General features: G+C 38.1%; 1 protein-coding gene across 1 annotated transcript in view; it reads left to right on the top strand.

Annotated features, from left to right (window-relative positions):
* The first annotated feature begins 2,239 nt into the window (after nucleotides 1-2,239).
* LOC116306165 (phosphorylase b kinase regulatory subunit beta) overlaps nucleotides 2,240-17,939 on the top strand; it is a 31,981-nt gene continuing 16,281 nt past the window's right edge. The window contains exons 1-12 of the mRNA XM_089034305.1: nucleotides 2,240-2,376; nucleotides 3,706-3,856; nucleotides 4,516-4,615; nucleotides 5,123-5,233; nucleotides 5,435-5,494; nucleotides 6,248-6,384; nucleotides 7,249-7,312; nucleotides 8,502-8,702; nucleotides 10,285-10,377; nucleotides 11,020-11,077; nucleotides 12,040-12,267; nucleotides 17,584-17,690. Of these exons, the coding sequence (XP_088890431.1) occupies nucleotides 2,301-2,376; nucleotides 3,706-3,856; nucleotides 4,516-4,615; nucleotides 5,123-5,233; nucleotides 5,435-5,494; nucleotides 6,248-6,384; nucleotides 7,249-7,312; nucleotides 8,502-8,702; nucleotides 10,285-10,377; nucleotides 11,020-11,077; nucleotides 12,040-12,267; nucleotides 17,584-17,690 (1,386 nt within the window). The 5' untranslated portion in view covers nucleotides 2,240-2,300. The remainder of the gene's footprint in view (nucleotides 2,377-3,705; nucleotides 3,857-4,515; nucleotides 4,616-5,122; nucleotides 5,234-5,434; nucleotides 5,495-6,247; nucleotides 6,385-7,248; nucleotides 7,313-8,501; nucleotides 8,703-10,284; nucleotides 10,378-11,019; nucleotides 11,078-12,039; nucleotides 12,268-17,583; nucleotides 17,691-17,939) is intronic.

Raw genomic sequence — 17,939 nt, 5'->3', positions numbered from 1 at the left:
CCACTCCCCATGCGGGGCTTTTCCGTGTGATGCTCTCTCTACAAGCACTACCATACATCCTATATTTACAACATACAACACTCAACTCACATGTTGCTTTTTATGGAGGGAGGAAACCGGAGACCCCGGAGAAAACCCTCGTGGAAAGAGAGAGAACAACAAACAAAATCAACTCACATGATACGATCCTGATGATCCTGAGTCTGAGCGGGGCTCGAACCCGGACCACAGTGGTGAGCTAGAGGCAAGCAGTAAACCAATACGCCACCCATGTCACCCATACGCCATCCATGCCACTCATACGCCAACCAATGCCACGCATGGCCGCGAGGGTTGGCAGAACACCTTTCATTAGGAGTTTATCCAAAAAAAAAAAAAACTTCCAAAAGGAAATCAAAACCGTTTTATTAAACGATCTTAATATTAATCGCTATGATACTGAGATCTTCAAACTTTTTAAGTAAGTCTATCTGTAATGAGCTATTTTTCATTTTCTACTCAGTGAACTACTTTTCATTTTCTATTCAGCTCTTTGTACTCTGATTATTTAGTATTATTAACATATAAAGACATCTTTGTAAATCTACGTGTATATTCTGTGAATTTAACCTGCCTAGACTAGCTTTAGCTATATGCAGGTTATATAGTTTTTCTTTTTTGTATTCTTTTATTCATCAATAAAGTTTATAAAGTTTATAGAACACGTGGACGCTTAGCAAGAGAAATGGTATTATATGTATAAAATTGAATGTTTTTTAAGGATTTGTATGGTAAAATTAATGCGCTGGATGGCAAAAGCTTACCAGCCAACACTTTAACCCATACAAATCCTTGTAAAATATCTGATTTTATATTTAAGGTAGCTCCATATAGTTAATTTTTACCGCAAGGGAAATGGGAACGAGTTTTATGATGGCGCGCGCGAGCTTTTAAAGCCACGAAAAACAAAATAAAGATGGCGGTGCGCCAAGCAGTTTCAAAAAACGTCGTAAAATTACTTTTCAAAACATGCTGGAATAAAAGAACACTGCAAATAATCCAAAAAAATGTCCAAACAATTACATCAGTGCCTTTTAACGACTCAAGTGAAGCTCAAAACAAGTTCAATTTTAATATTTCGTGCATTATCGATGAGCCTGCGAGTGGTAATTCCGCGAGAAATTCAGCAATATCATGGATGGTCGGTGGGTTTGTATTGGCTGGCACAAATGTTTACCTCGCTCGCTCAGTTTCGCACATGCGCAAATACGGATCTTGTAGAAATTTTATTTTGATGACGTAATTGACTAATTTTTGTGCGCGATTTTTGAAATTAAAAATCTCGGAAATTTGGCGGTAAAATGTCTTCAAATTTTTACAGTGTTTTTTCGATATCAAAAGCAATTAGCTTGCAAAATATTTAGCGAGTTCTAACGACAGAATGTTTTTAATTGTGAAAAGACAGAAATTGCGTTAAATCTAAGGTTCTGTCGTTGGGATACTTAAGTCGCGCTGTCAAATGATGAAATAAGTAGTATGATTTCACTTAACAAATTTAGAAAAAAAATTCACCGCGAAAAACTCGAGCTTTAATTTTTTTTATTACAAAAAAGCCTCAATTAAGACTAACGTTACGTTGCTATGGCGACCCGTCATGTGATATTTTTTGTAAAAACTGAAACCTTGATTTACTAATATTAGTACAATGCGCAAAAAAGGGTCAAAACATACTTTGTTTTTTTTTTTAATACAGCAATATGTAACATGTACCTCAAAAGCCTTTTAACTATATGGAGCTACCTTAATGTCATGTTTCTTCTGTGATCAACATTTCGAGCTGAAACTTCGCCCTCCGGTAAAAGCACAGGTAGCCCAAGCATGGTTTCTGTGGTGTCATGTTATGAGGAAACGTATGGGAATTCTTCAAAAATTTCAATAAAATAATTGAAACGTGAAATAAACCCTCGACATTTTACCTTTTCATTGAGAAATGGCACTTCTTTCGTTCTGTGTGTTTATTTTTTGAATTTAGCCCGTTTTTAGGATTTTTTCCCCCACATACCTGTGGTATAAGCTTAAGGGAATCTATGGGAATTAGTAGAGAGATATAAGGTGAAATTGAATAAATTGCAACGAATATTTCTTGGGTCTTAGTCTTCTTGAGCCTGTCGAAGTCTGAGAGGCTAGCTTCCGGCGGAAATACGTCACGTCTGCAAAAATCTTGGCTACCCACAATACACCGCGGGAGATCAAGGTAAACAAGATGGCGGAAAATGAGGTGAAAATGTCGTAGAATTTCAAAAATAAAACTAAAGAAAAAAATGGAATGGGTTGGCGGTTCTACGAGGGTAGAAGACCAGGAGAAACACCTACTGCTTGAAAGATTCTACTACAGAGGTATCTACCACAATAAAGCTTTAAATCTTGCATTTTTTTTTCCGAATTCCTAGCTCTGTCTCGGTGCTGGAATTTTAGCTCTAAAATCTGACATAAATTAACTGAGATGCTGATTTCAGTCCCTAAAAGGTACGACCACATCTAAAATGACTACGTTTCCAACCATATTATTCTTGTATTACGCTTGATATCTTTCAAAACGAACAAATCTGACCCTAAAAGTCAGCCGGGAGTTAATAGCCGGAGAACATAAAAGGTATGCGAGGTCTCATTGTCGACCCTAACAGGTCCGTCGAGCACACCTACCCACTTTTCAAGAAAGTTCCACCCCCCCCCCCCCCCCTGGGAGTAGAAAGTACCCAAGTGACAGTCATGTCTGTAGGGGTAGTGCAATACTCCATTTTACAGTTCTGTTCAGTAACTAAGAATAATAGTTCCAAGTCGGGGCTGGAGTTTCCGCGCATAGCAAAACTATACTTTATATGTCATGCGCGGCAACTCCAACCTAGGCTTGAAACTATTATTTGTGATCGCTGAACAGAACTGTAAAATGGAGTATTGCCTCTCACCTCTGGGGTCTTGAATATAGGTATCTTTCATGATTTGGGAGTCTTTCTCCATGTTAGTTATTTTTTTCTCTTACCTCCTCAAAACCAATATGACCAATTAATTTTAAATTGGATCTGTTAGATAGCTATAATGCCTTGACTTAGATCAGTTCAGAGGTTGTTTCAGCCCGGTTCAATCTGGGAGTTTAATTTGCTCTACCCTGACCTAGATCAGCCAAGAGGGTTGTCTCAGGGTCTAAGCTTTGAGTTAGTCATCCTGACTTTAATCAGCCCAGAGACTGTTTCAGGGTTCCATCTGTGAGTTACCCATGCCCTGACTTAGATCAACCCAGAGGCTGTTTCAGGGTTCCATTTGTGAGTTGGCCATGCCCTGTGTACATATATCAGCCCAGAGGTTGTTTTAGGGTTTGATCTGTGAGTTAGCTGTGCCCTTACTTACATGTACTGTAGATCATCCTTGAGGTTGCTTTAGGGTTCGATCTATGAGTTAGCCATGCCTTTACTTAGATCACCCCTTAGACTGTTTCAGCATTTGATCTGTGAGTTAACTGTTTCCTGACTTAAATCAGTCCAGAGGTTGTTTCAGCCTGGTTCAATCTGCAAGTTTGCTCTACCCTGACTTAGATCATCCCGGAGGTTATTTAAGGGTTCAATAAAATTGATTAAAGCTTGATGTGTTTAATATTCTATTTTATTGGTGCAGCAATTATATTTTCCTGAACCTTCCAATCAAACAATTACATCTCAATTTAACTTTCAGTCAAAAATCAAATTCTTCAGTATCAAAGCGGCAGCATTGGTTTGTTTCCACTGTACCCCAAGACAGATGACAAGCAGAAAGCAAGGGAAAGTCATGTCAGGGAAAACATATACTGTGCTAAGGCAATATGGGCACTTGCACTGGCATTTAGGTAAAATAAATAATTAAAAAATAATTAAAGAAATGTTTCATTGTACATATAATATATTAACACCCTTGAGAATCGAGGGTGTTGTAGTGGTAGTGTACTCATCTATCACCTCTGCAGTCTAAGGTTGTATTCCTGGACCTGAAATGTATTTTATAAGAATACTAGTTGTAAAAGGGGAATTAAATAGGAAAACAAAGACGAGTGCAGTCCTAGTGCATTTTTTATTGATTTTTTTACTCTTTGTATTCTAAAAAGGCTCCCTGTGTTTTAAGAGTTAAATTTCTGAGTTAGTCATGCCCTGACTTAGATCAGCTTAGAGGCTGTTCCAAGGTTCTATCTGTTCATTATAGCCATGCCGTAACATAGGTCAGCCCAGAGGCTGTTTCAGGGTTCCATTTGTAAGTTGGCCATGCCCTGTGTACATAGATCAGCCCAGAGGTTGTTTCAGGGCTTAATCTGTGAGTTAGCCTTGCCCTAACTTAGATCAGCCCAGAGATTGTTTCAGGGTTCAATAAGATCTATGTTTTTGTTAATTTGCAAACCTTTGAGATACATGAAAAACATTTTAAAAGTTAACTTAATTGTTGTTAATCAAAGTAAGCCTGTTGCCATAACTAGACTTAATACTAACACGGTTTCTCTCATATACACATGTTTAGGCACATGGATGATAGCCAGGGAAGGAACTATGAACTACAGCAGAGTGCTGTCAAATGTATGCGAGGGATACTCTTCTGTTATATGAGACAGTCAAGCAAAGTAAGCAAGTACCGCAAATGATTGATATTGTTACAGCTGATAACTATGAAGTCAAATAATAAATTGAAGTCTTGTTGTCTAAAGTATTGTTCAAACTTCAATCGCTTTTTAAATATGCTTCTTATTGAAAATCGTAAGATTACAGTATATAAAAGACATCCTGACAGCTGTGTAGTCTATAAATTTTCCAATATTTGCCCACTCGGCATCCCATAATGTCTTTAAATCGAAACAATTGAATTCAAGTTGGCCCCCGTATCGGTAAAATGGTCTTACTATTAATAATCATGCCATTAAAACAAACAACAAAAAAGGATTAATAGTTGTCAGTGTTCATGTGTGTTGGCTGGCAGTCAATTACTTATAATATAAACATGAATACATATTTTACATGGCTTAATAGTGGGGGGGGGGGAGGGTGTTGGGGGGCTATATATATGAAGATGCACATAATATTTCAGCTGATAACTCATGGTATTTCGGACATCTTGTGTTTTGAATTGACAGTTGGAGCTCTTCAAACGGAATCAAAGAAGTGAAAACTCACTGCATGTTATCTTTGATATTAACACTGGAGATGCTTTATACCAGGCTGACGTGGAATACCCACACCTACAGGTACATATCTAAGAAATACAACCCAGTTTTCCATTTGACTGTCAGTAGATACTCTGACCTAAACACTTGGGTTGATGAGAGGACGCAAGATAGCATAGCATCTCAGTATCCCTCATGTTAAATCAGTCCAGAGTATCTAAAACAGAAAACTGTTCTGTATCTCAAATTGTATTTCAAATATTCAATTCTTTATTCCCTTAGATTGATGTGGTGTCTCTATATTTATTAACATTAGCACAAATGATCGCATCTGGGTTACAGGTAAAATAGAAAATGTTCATTCATTGCAAGTATTAAAAATAGCCATGCTTTATGAATAGTGGGCAAGGTAACTGGTTGTTTCAATACATATCGCTTTTAATACATGTTGTTTCAATACATGTCATTTCAATACATGTCATTTTCATACAAAAATGTCATTTCGAAACATGATTTGAGTTATGCATCTTGAAGATATCAAGGTTTGTACTTCAAATATGTTAATGGCATGACGTCATTATAGGCATCTCAGTTTATTTGTTCTCATTTGTAAATTGAAACACCGAGTATTATTAGGTAGAAAGCAATTTTGCAATAACCTTTCTATAAACCCTGAGCAAGACATTGATGTTTCATACAGGATATTTTACTGCCCCAGAAATGTTTTGTATATTTAATAATGACTACAATGAAGTATATACCTTGATATCTTCAAGATGCATCACTCAAATCATGTAAAACTATTTTATCATTCAACTATTCACTTGATGTAGAATCAATATTGAAAATATTGAGTAAGGCGTTACCTTTAGAATGCATTGATTCTACTACAGACATTTTTCCAATTTTCAGCAATAATTACTGTTCCATGCTTTATGTCAAAAACAAATTTTAGCTTGTCAGACATAGCAACAGTAACTAGGGAGGTAGAATAATGAATGCGGGATCGGTATCTCGTCAAAAGTTAGGTGAAACCAAGGGAAAAGTTTGTCCTGGCGAAACGCACTGTAATACATTGTGACCTTCTTCTTACAGATCATTTATACCAGTGATGAAGTAAACTTCATCCAAAACCTTGTGTATTACATTGAACGTGCCTACAGAACACCAGACTATGGAACATGGGAAAGAGGGAGTAAAGAAAATGTAGGACACAAGGAACTGAATGCGATGTGAGTATGCAAATATTTGTTGGACCTGGGGCCATTTGTGTGTGGTACATTGTTGCAATAGGGCCATTTATTGTAAGGTTTGCACTAAGGTCATGTTGGTAAGGTACATTTTAAAAATCATTTCTTGCATGTTGCCGAAATGGGTACTTTTTCCACTTAGGCCCATTTCTTGTTGAATACCAATATCTTTTACTCCACAAAATGACCTTCTTACTAGTACGCATGCATGCATCTTCTCACATGTTATTACTATGGAGGCTTTGCACCATCACGTGATGGCAGCCATAAGAAACTGAATTCTTTCTCATGTAAATCAGATTAGACCAATCAATAGGCGACTTGCACTAACAGGTCACGTGACCCTACCTCAAAAACGAGCAGTTGTGTGAAAACGAACTTTAGAAATGAAAAGAGCAGCTCAACATTAGTAAGAGGGAGAAGTTTCAGCTCCTAATATTGACTATAGGAGAAATGCCATTAAATATAAAATCAAACACTTTATCAGGATTTGTATGGGAAAAGCGTTGGCTGGCAACCTCTTGCCATTCAGCGTATTTTCCCATACAAATCCTTATAAAGTATTTGATTTTATATTTAATGCCATTTCCCCTTCTCGCTTGTCATAAGCTAAAACTCCGCCACTCTACTAATATCGAGGTGCTCTTTTCATTCCGGATGTTCATTTTAACACAGCTGCTTGTCTTAAGGGAGGTAGAGTCACGTGACCTGTTAGTGCAAGTCTTACCTGCTTCCTGTCATGGTTTCCATCATGTGATGGTGCTAAGCCTCTATTCTCACTGAAACATTATTTAGGACTGAGCATATATTGTATAGTTTTAAGATATCTTCTATTCTGTTTTCCAGGTCCATAGGGATGGCTAAAGCAGCTTTAGAGACCCTCAATGGCTTTAATCTCTATGGTAGCTCAGTAAGTCGATATTGAAGAAATAGAAAACGCGCGCGCTTGCTGTGTGCAGTTGTAAAGCACGACGCATAGCGCAGTGCTTCTCGACACTTCTCGAGTGTTAACCGTAGACCTGCAAAACGTTGTACTAATTTGTTCAGTTATGTTAGTTAACTTTTTCACGGTTGCGTTTCATGCACTCTATCCCAATTTTTATAAAATACAAATTCCAGGAATGACGCAACTGAAAGTGCACGCGTGTGCCGTGTGCTCTCATAAAGCACACGTTCCCAAGCGATCAGAACGCGAGATTTAAAACAGTTATTTTATAATTGAATTTCTCTACAACAGTAACAAAGCTTTATCTCTGCATCCAAAATTGTTCTTTTATTCTTAATTTTTTGTTAATTGTTTTTTTTTTTAATAAAATATGTAATTTGCTCCTCTACCTTGAGCGTAATGTTTGTCATTCCCTTGAGTATCATTTCTTTGTTTAACAGTTGTGCATGAGACAACATGAAATTGACGACTCTTAAAACTGCAGCATATGTTGGCTTCATTTCTGAGGTCGGTAAAAAAAAAATTAGAATAACAAAACAAGCAACACCTGGATTCAAGGCTAAGCCCGCATACACTGGAGTTTCAAGAGTCGTTAATATGGATACAACTCAAACGAATAATTTTATTCTCGAGGGAATGGCACGTGGTCTGAATAGAGGATTTGCATCATCACGTGCCCGACCGATAATATTGCTTGGGCTGCCTGTGGTTAGATGGCAGAACAATAAAATCCCTTTGCTCTCGGGAATTGAATTCTTATGTAAAACGATTGTTCCTGCCATCTAACATGGCTGCAGTCACGTGGTGGTGCAGAATCTCTATTGGGAAAATTAGAAAAGATTGGGACTCGAACCCAGGACTACAGCGGTGAGGCGGGGCACTTTAGCAGCCCATGCTTATATGCAATGATTAAATGATAAATCCAATGAATCTTTCTCTGTCTAGATAAATGACTAAATGATCCTTTCGATGGTTTTAGCGAACTTTAAAAAAACGTTCTCGCCAAGACGGGGTCGCTCCCTCCATCTCTCGTTACGACACTGTACCAAATATTTGAAGACCACAAGTTTCCCATTCTTAACAATAGCTCGTTTCTATGCTTCTTGTATCCACGAGTTAAAAACTGCCCTATTTTTTAATTTTGCCAATATAGGGTACATCATCGTCTGTGATCTATGTAGACCCTGATGCACATAACAGGAACAGTACTATTCTTCACTCCCTGCTGCCTGTAGCCTCGTCATCTAGGGTAACAGATGCCTCCATGCTTATGATCACTGGTTTCCCTTGCTTTGCTGTTGATGATAGTGAACTACGGCTCAAGGCTCAGGCCCAAGTCAAGGAAAAACTGGAGGTAATATAGATACTAGTATCTAGATCATGGTTGCTATATCATTATTATCATCATTAAATTTTGTAACCATCCTTATGATCATCATCATCGTCATCAGTCATCATCATCATTATTACTATCGTCATATTATCATCGTCATATCATTATCCTCCACCTTATGATCATCAATCATCATCATCAGTCATCATCATATTCAGACATCATCATCAGTCATCATCATCATCACCAGTCATCGTCATCATCGGTCATCAGACAGCATCATCATCATCAGTCATCATCACCACCAGTCATCGTCATCATCGGTCATCATCAGTCATCATCATCGGTCATCATCATCCGGCATCGGTCATCAGACAGCATCATCATCAGTCATCATCATTATCAGTCATCATCATCAGTTATCAGACAGCATCATTCTCAGTCATCATCATTATCAGTCATCAGACAGCGTCATCATCATCATTACCGTCAGTCATCATTATCAGTCATCATCATCAGTCATCATCATCTTCAGTCATCATCATCTTTATCAATCATCATCATCGTCAGTCATCATCATCTTCAGTCATCATCATCATCATTATCAGTCATCATCATCAGCCATCATCATTATCAGTCATCATCATAATTCATCATCGTCATCAGACAGCATCATCATCAGTCATCATCAGTTATTACCTATTATCATTACAACACAACTTGTACCATGCTTACACAACTATTTCAAAAAACGGTTGATCAAATGTTACATGTCATTTCTTGACTACCAGGCCCAAAATACACTATGCGCGATTTGAATCCAATTAGTGACAGTTCACAACGATATGGAATTCAGTTTCCCAAACTTTTTCTGCAACTTTATTTTCTTGCTTATTTTCTTCTTTGCTGACACTATTTACATATGAATATAATATTTTTCAAGTTTGGTAAACAACTGCAACATGCCACTAAACCTTCACCAACCTTATATATGGAGTAATGCCTACGTTCTCCGTATTTACTGTAGGCTCCTCTACCTTCCTTGGGTCTGCTACCAAACATGGGTATACATACATACATACATATATATGTAAACCGTTTATGCTGCGGGCCTAATTATTGAATATTGATCATAGAGGCTATACCCCTAGTAGTACGTAGAAATGCAGCTCAATTTGGAGGGCAAAACAATAGGTTTTCAATTCTCAGAAGATTGGAATTCACTTTTGTTTTGTCCTCCAAATTGAGCTCCTTTGACGTCACATGCAAGCGGTCTGTCGTCTCCGTTCTCGGCATTCACGTGTCTCTTACCAATAATATCAAGGGGTCTGTTGTCTCTGTTCTCGGCATTCACGTGTCTCTTACCAATAATATCAAGGGGTCTGTTGTCTCTGTTCTCGGCATTCACGTGTCTCTTACCAATAATATCAAGGGGTCTGTTGTCTCTGTTCTCGGCATTCACGTGTCTCTTACCAATAATATCAAGGGGTCTGTTGTCTCTGTTCTCGGCATTCACGTGTCTCTTACCAATAATATCAAGGGGTCTGTTGTCTCTGTTTTCGGCATTAACGTGTCTCTTACCAAAATCATCTTTTTTTTGCAGGGTAAATATGGCTTGAAGCGTTACATGAGGGATGGATATCGATGCGTACTGGAAAACAGGAACAGAAGATATTACGAGAAGCGTGAATTAGAAGTACGTCAGTGATGCTAATATCACGTGCCATTCGCCAAACCATCTCACCCTTTATTTGTAACGCTTCCCGAATAATTACCTTTCGCTACCCATTCCGAGGTTGAGAATAAAACTGGATCGAGTTGGAATGGCTGTGCATTATCGAGCTGTGTGAAATAGAAGCATTAATCAAGCCAATCAAATCCAAGATTACAGCTTATCCAATAAAAATACTCGAATGGGATGCAGTTATAGCACGATGTCTGTGCTACGGTACTGTTAGAGCAGTTTTCGTATGACCGGGAAAAGTTCACGGTACGAACACAGACGTGACAAAGCAAGGGATACGCTAGACCAATCACATTGCATGAGAATTTACTTTTCATCCAATCAATTGCTCGAAACACGATATAAACTTGGCGTGGACACGGTCACGCCAATGTCACGGCACTGACAGACCAACCAAATTGCACGGAAGAAAATGCGCCAATCAAAGTTCTAGAAAACACCACGTTCATCATCACAAATACGAAACCAAATTTTTCACAGTCATACGAAAACTCCTCTGTTCGGCTACGCCTTCGTTGTTAGTTTCGTCACTCATACGAAGTTAGTATGCTCTGTGATTTTGTTCTAACAGTCTATTTTCCCTTTTTTCCCCAGTTATTCGATGGCATTGAATGTGAATGGCCGATCTTCTTTGTATATCTCGCGATGGATGGTGAGTTGTATTCTTGGGGGCAAGAATAAAAATAACGATGAAACAGCGGCTGAGTTCTCGTTTATGAGGGCACAGCTAACTCACAGATTGAATCGTGAAACAACCTCTGGGCTGATCTACGTCAGGGCAAGGCTAACTCACAGATTGAACCCTGAAACAACCTCTGGGCTGATCAAAGTCAGGGCATGGTTAACTCACAGATACAGCCCTGAAACAACCTATGGGCTGATCTAAGTCAGAAAGGCAATTGAACTATATACCATTACACGACCCTGAAACAACCTCGGAGTGTTTAAAGTCAGGGCATGGCTGACTAACAGGTTCAGTTGGAAAATAAAGAGTTAGGTTTTTCGGAGAGAGGAAAACCGGAGAAAAAGGAGAAAAGAACTAGGATCTAACATGTGATGCCAAGTCCAGGAATCGAAATAAAGGTTAAAACACTAGGGCGAGGGTTTGCATTGAAATTCAAGACCGAGGGTCAATGCAAACCCCAGCACGTGCGTTTTAACTGGTTTAAAAACCAACCACGCCCTATTTCTATTGTTTGATGTCGGGTTTGAATTTCGATGGAAAACCTGTCCCAGGTTTTGAATTCATTCCCGCTCTCCCCTGTTAGTATCAATGCTGAATTCAAAACCCGGGACAGGTTTCCCATCGAAATTCAAACCCGACATCAAACATTGGAAATAGGGCGTGGTTGGTTTTTAACCCGAGATCCAAAATTGAGAGGCGAGTGCACTACCGCTACACCACTCTTGATTAGCGGCAATCAACTGAAACACCTTTTGTAATAAAGTTATTAACAATAGACCTCTTGCATTGATTTCCAAGAGGAATTGTTCTTATGGACAGAAATATAGATCATTTTTTCTTATGCCAAAAACTCATGGTTTTGTCCCCCATAACAATTAATTAGTCTAGGAAATCAATCGCCATCTTACCAGTACCCTTTCCTTGCTTAGCTCTCTTTAGACAAGACAAAGAAACAGCCATGTATTACGTGAGGAAGCTTCAAGATGGACTATTGATAAGCACCGAATCAGGCGATATCATTCCGAAATACTACTTTGTTCCCAAGATATACGTCGACGCTGAGCGACGGAAACCGCACTCACAAGTCCGGCTTCCCTCCGACTCCGATCATTTGTTTTTGTGGGGACAGTCTCTGTTGATTATCATGGAACTATTAGGTAAGACGTTTAATAGTATTTACACCTATTTTCAAAATTACTCGACCGGCGCTGCTCACGACTCGTCTCGTTTTCTTTGTTTTGGCTGCCGTCAAAAACAAAAACAAAACAAAAAACGGCTTGCTCTTGCGAAATCCTGGCTTTGTAAATTCTGAAACGAAGTAAACTTGTCTTTCTTTCTGTAATATTCAAACGGTTGAAACTTTAAGATCATTTTGGGCTTTTTTGAATGAAAACAAATCGCTCGAAGTTTGATTGACGGCAGCCAAAACACAAGAAATACCTTTCAAGTGCCAACTACACAGGTCGCGTAATTTTGAAAATAGACGTAATGAATAACTTCATTCTAATTCAACCTTAACTTCAGATAACAAAGCATATCAAAACAAAAGAATATTCTCTGAGAAAGAGTCTCTGAGTTGAAGAGAAAAACTGGGTCGAGTTGGCACTGCAGTGCATTGTGGGGCTGTTTTAGGAAACGTATTTCCAAGATGGCGGCTATTTTGTCACTTAAAACAGCCCCAAAATGCACTGTAATGCGAACTCGACCCAGTATTTTCCTCTTCCTCTCAGATTGGCTAAGAGCTACTTTATTACATGAAATTTTCGCTACACTTAAATTTCGTAATTTTCGAATCAGCTGACACGTCCCAAATTTCTCAGAAACTTAGTAACTTTTACATATGTTTTATTATTGGAAAAAATAGTAATTAAGCTCTTGAATGTGTAAAAATTATCTTATTTTCTTATCAACAAAACAAGCGAACGCTTGGACGCCATTTTGAAACTTTAAACTAGCGGTGAATTTGCGATCGGATAGGGTTCAATCCTCCCCTGAAATAAAATAGGGATTTGAGATGGTCGCTCAAGGGAAGTGGTCGCTTAAGAGAGGTGGTCGCTTACGAAAGACTAAAAACAGTTTTATATGAGAAACAAAATAGGAATTTGAGAAGGTGGTCGCTTAAGAGAGGTGGTCGCTTACGAAAGACTAAAAACAGTTTTATATGAGAAACAAAATAGGAATTTGAGAACGTGGTCGCTTAAGAGAGGTGGTCGCTTACGAAAGACTAAAAACAGTTTTATATGAGAAACAAAATAGAAATTTGAGAAGGTGGTCGCTTAAGAGAGGTGGTCGCTTACGAAAGACTAAAAACAGTTTTATATGAGAAACAAAATAGAAATTTGAGAAGGTGGTCGCTTAAGAGAGGTGGTCGCTTACGAAAGACTAAAAACAGTTTTATATGAGAAACAAAATAGAAATTTGAGAAGGTGGTCGCTTAAGAGAGGTGGTCGCTTACGAAAGACTAAAAACAGTTTTATATGAGGAACAAATTAGAAATTTGAGAAAGTGGTCGCTTGAGGAAGGTGGTCTATTACCAGAATAGTCGATTACGAGAGATTTTTTAAAAACAGTTTTATGTTTTATTTGAGAAATAAAATAGAACATCAAAAGTTCTTGTCACGACCCAACCATGGGTCTAACGCGAATATATTAAAATATTTTTATAACCGGTTGTTCCTGATATTACAGGTTGGGTAGGTTTTCGAATATTTTTAGACAATACATTTTCTTTTTTTAATCTACCAGTCTTTCCTTTGTGCCCCGTTCTTAGCAAGAGCGCGATCTTCAATTCTTAAAGTGTATATCAGGTCTAGAATTTTTTTACGGTTTTGGCATCTCTAGATGATATAAATAAATATTCCAAAAAAAATTTTTCGATTTCGAATTTTTTTCTTGTTATGATATATAATACAAGAATTATTTTCCATCATAATAGACTACTAAGTTCAGTGCTATTCATTACTATTTTGTATTTATCATTAGTGATACGTAGTTTATTTACTTTACATTATTTGTACATGCGAATAATATATAGTACAAGAATAAGTTATTTTCTAACATAATAGTTCAGTGCTATTCATTGCTATTTTTTTATTTATCATTAGTGATACGTAGTTTATTTTACTTTACATTGTTTGTACATGGGAATGGTATATAGTACAAGAATTATTTTCTATCATAATAGACTACTAAGTTCAGTGCTATTTATTACTAGTGCAATAGTCTTTTAGCTGCTTGTCTGAATTCAGTTAGGAAAACAATGTAAATACAAGGACTGAAGCAAGAGTTGACTAGAAAAAAAAATTCAAGAATAAAGCGTAACGTGTTCCAATCAATAGTGCAACTGGAATATGGCTGTAATACTGAAAACACTTCTGCATTGTGGAAAGCTATAAAAAAGGTATAGAGAAAACTTGGAAGATAACAACAGGTGTAAAGTAGAAGCGAACACAACACCATTTTCACTGCCTTAGCTGTTCGTTTTTCTCTAGTTCTATTCTGTTCGTCAGTAAAATTGCCTTGCGCGGAAGGTTCGACGTGATTTGCAAAGTCTGAATGAAGTCATGATATTAAATATCACAACTAAACACATCATAAGAAGAACACAAACTTGTACAAAACAAAACAAAACGTAATATATTATTGAGTCTGTCTTGCTCTGCTGTTCAATTTGGAAATACCAAGCAATGTGGGCAGACAGTCCCATGGGAAGCAGCCAAGAACAAGAGACTAGTGCCAGACGTTTTTTCATCGTGTATGGACGAACTCTGTGTACAGTTACCTTGGTTGATCTGAACCGTTCCACACTTATTATCAGTAGACTAGTCAAAGTCACAAACTTGGAAGCATGGCCGAAGGAGTAGTAAGCCGCCCTACATATGGTGTTGGCAAAAACGTCATTATCCCAAAGATCACAGTGATCGGGAAGACGAAGTAGAGAACGAATGTGGATGTGATACGAATACAAGATAACGAGAATATCTGAAGCGGCCATGTTGATGATCAAATGATGGATGTTCCTTTTCAAGGTGAATCTGGCAGCGAGGAAGATGATCAAAATATTGCCAAACACAGCAAATCCACCCACTAACAAGATGGTCATTATCTTTACGGTTAGTACAAGATGTGAATCGGGTACACTGAAGCACGACAAACTGCTTTGCGTTAGGTTGTCCGAACCGTTCATGGTTTGAGCTGAACTGATAACGAGCCTGTCCCTTCCACCTTCAATCTCCTAATGACAAAATGACTCCTTACTGAACTCGAATATATTTGGCCTTCAAAATAATTAACTCAAAACCAATTTACCCAGGAAAAACTTCCGGCTGCGAATGTTAAAAGCATGTGAAATCTGTTATTATAGTAATCGGACATTCAGTGGTACTTATTGATTTGTCTCACGACTGCAGGGTCATTCTTGAAGCAAATGAAAAAGCATCATTACCATTTCCACGATAGATAATATTTTCCATTCTATAAATAAAGTTCTTTCTGTGGCAATGTTTGCTAGCAGTCGACGATTGCTCTTGATTAAGTTTGTTGTGTTTGCTTTAGAAACTGTAATAACTCACTGTTCATTTCGTCTTTATTTTATTTTCGGGTATCTCACATCTTGAAAAAATCCGCGTATCCACTGCAATATCCACTTTCATATCTATAGGGGGAGGGGTGGTGTTCTTCACCGCGTATCTGCGTATCCACTTCAATATACACCTTCATATCTATCTTTTTTATATATATTTTTTTTTACGTTTTCGAGTTATGTATTTATTTTGTGAGAAGCTCGGTTTCCGCCAATTTGCTTTCGAAAACTTGTCAAGATGGTAATATTCAAATTTCATTATCTTAAAAACAAGCTCGTCACACTGTTTTCTTCCTTTGTTTTGAATCCGCGCAGCGTTACTGCGATTTTCATAGACATGCGAACTCTGTGTCTGCGAGCTGCACGCTGACATATGTTTTTTTGCTGCCGTCAATCAAACCTAATCAGTCGGTACCTTTCATATTTTTGACTGACGGCAGCGAAAAACCATATTTCAGCGTGCAACTGAGAGACACAGAGTTCGCTTGTTTATGAAAACTGCAGTAAATGTATTTTCCGACAATGCTGGTAAACACTTTGATTGCATGGCGTCCACCAAAAGTCTATGATGTCTCGAAAATTGTTTTCACGAGTTTGCTCGTGTGAATGAGAAGCGCTGTAAATAATTTCTAATCATTCTCAGTAACGCTTCATTAAAGTAGTCTGACACCAAAAACATTTGTTATATTATCGAACGCAAGGATATTAAAAGATACTTCGACGACCATCTGTCCTAGATATTACAGGTTGGGTAGGAGGTCTAATCTCTGACTAAACCAAAAATACTAAGCAATTATATAGAGAATTGTCTTGTGATATATCTATTGTTGGGAATGGATGACAGAAGAGCTTGGTTCTGTTTTAGTGTATTACGGGAAAAGTATGTGGCTCACAACGAATCTCTCGCTTTCATGTTTCGAAGATTTCTGGGAAATTTAAGAAGGGATCCAACGCAAGGATATTAAATATTTTCATAACCATCTGTCCTAGATATTACAGGTTGGGTAGGAAGTCTAATTTCTAACTAAACGAAAGAAAGAAAAAAATGCTAGGCAATTTTAGTATTTTTACACAAGTGAATATAACAAATCCGGCGCGCTCATTGGTCACAATTTAGGTTTTATGTTGTTATATTCACCTAGCAGTGAAGGCAGTTTTGTAAAATGGCGACGGGCCGTTTTCGCCGATAAAAACAAACCTTTTCCTCTGTTATTTATTAAATTCACTTTTGTTAAAAGTACTAAAACAATTATTCGCGAAGAAGAAGTGAATATCGGGGAAGTAATAATGTACGAATACATAGTTAACAGAAGGGACTGGTTGTGAAACCCGGCAATATTCAGAGAACAGGTCTATTGTTTCGCGTTTGACGTTGAACCGTACCATCACAGTGCTTTTCTCCTTTTTCTCTTGTTTTCCTGTCCGAAAAAGCCTAGCTCTCTAGCTCTCTGTGAGTTAGCCGTGCACGGACTTAGATCAGCCCAGAGGTTGTTTCAGGGTTCAATCTGTGATTTAGCCATGCCCTGACTTTGATCAGCCCAGAGATTGTTTCAAGGTTCAATCTGTGAGTTAGCCTTGCCCTGACTTTGATCAGCCCAGAGGTTGTTTCAAGGTTCAATCTGTGAGTTAGCCTTGCCCTGACTTTGATCAGCCCAGAGGTTGTTTCAGGGTTCAATCTGTGAGTTAGCCATGCCCTGACATAGATCAGCCCAGAGGTTGTTTCAGGGTTCAATCTGTGAGCTAGCCATGCCCTGACCTAGATCAGCCCAGAGATCAGCACTGAATGTATTTTATCGTTAGTCTCATATTCAAGATGATTTGGAGAGGGTTTTGGCGGGGGAAAATCACTTAATCTGTCAGTGCGGTAATACATTATAATGTCTATTTTTAGCTGAGAATCTACTGGACGTGAATGAGATCGATCCCATAGGAAGACATTTATTCCAGTCCAACAAAAGAAGATACGGTTACTTCAGCGACAGATACTCCTCTTTTACGGCGAGTACAATATGCCAAATCCAAATATGGCGACCAGTTTGAATAACTATTGTTCTGGACTGACTAGCCTCACGTTCACGTGGAAACACAAAAGCGTTTTCACGTGTAAGAGAGGCTAGTCAGTCTAGAACAACAGTTATTCAAATTGGTCGCCTATATAAACTTCATTATAAAACTAACTGTTATAAATATCGCGTTCTGATTGGTTAGGGCGAATGTTTATGAGAGCACACAGCCATTTCTATTTCG

Source organism: Actinia tenebrosa, unplaced genomic scaffold, assembly GCF_029948245.1.
Source record: "Actinia tenebrosa isolate PJP-AT-01 unplaced genomic scaffold, QUT_ActTen_1.0 PGA_scaffold2__45_contigs__length_23673736, whole genome shotgun sequence".
NCBI lineage: Eukaryota > Metazoa > Cnidaria > Anthozoa > Actiniaria > Actiniidae > Actinia > Actinia tenebrosa.
This window is presented reverse-complemented; position numbering and strand designations above follow the sequence as displayed.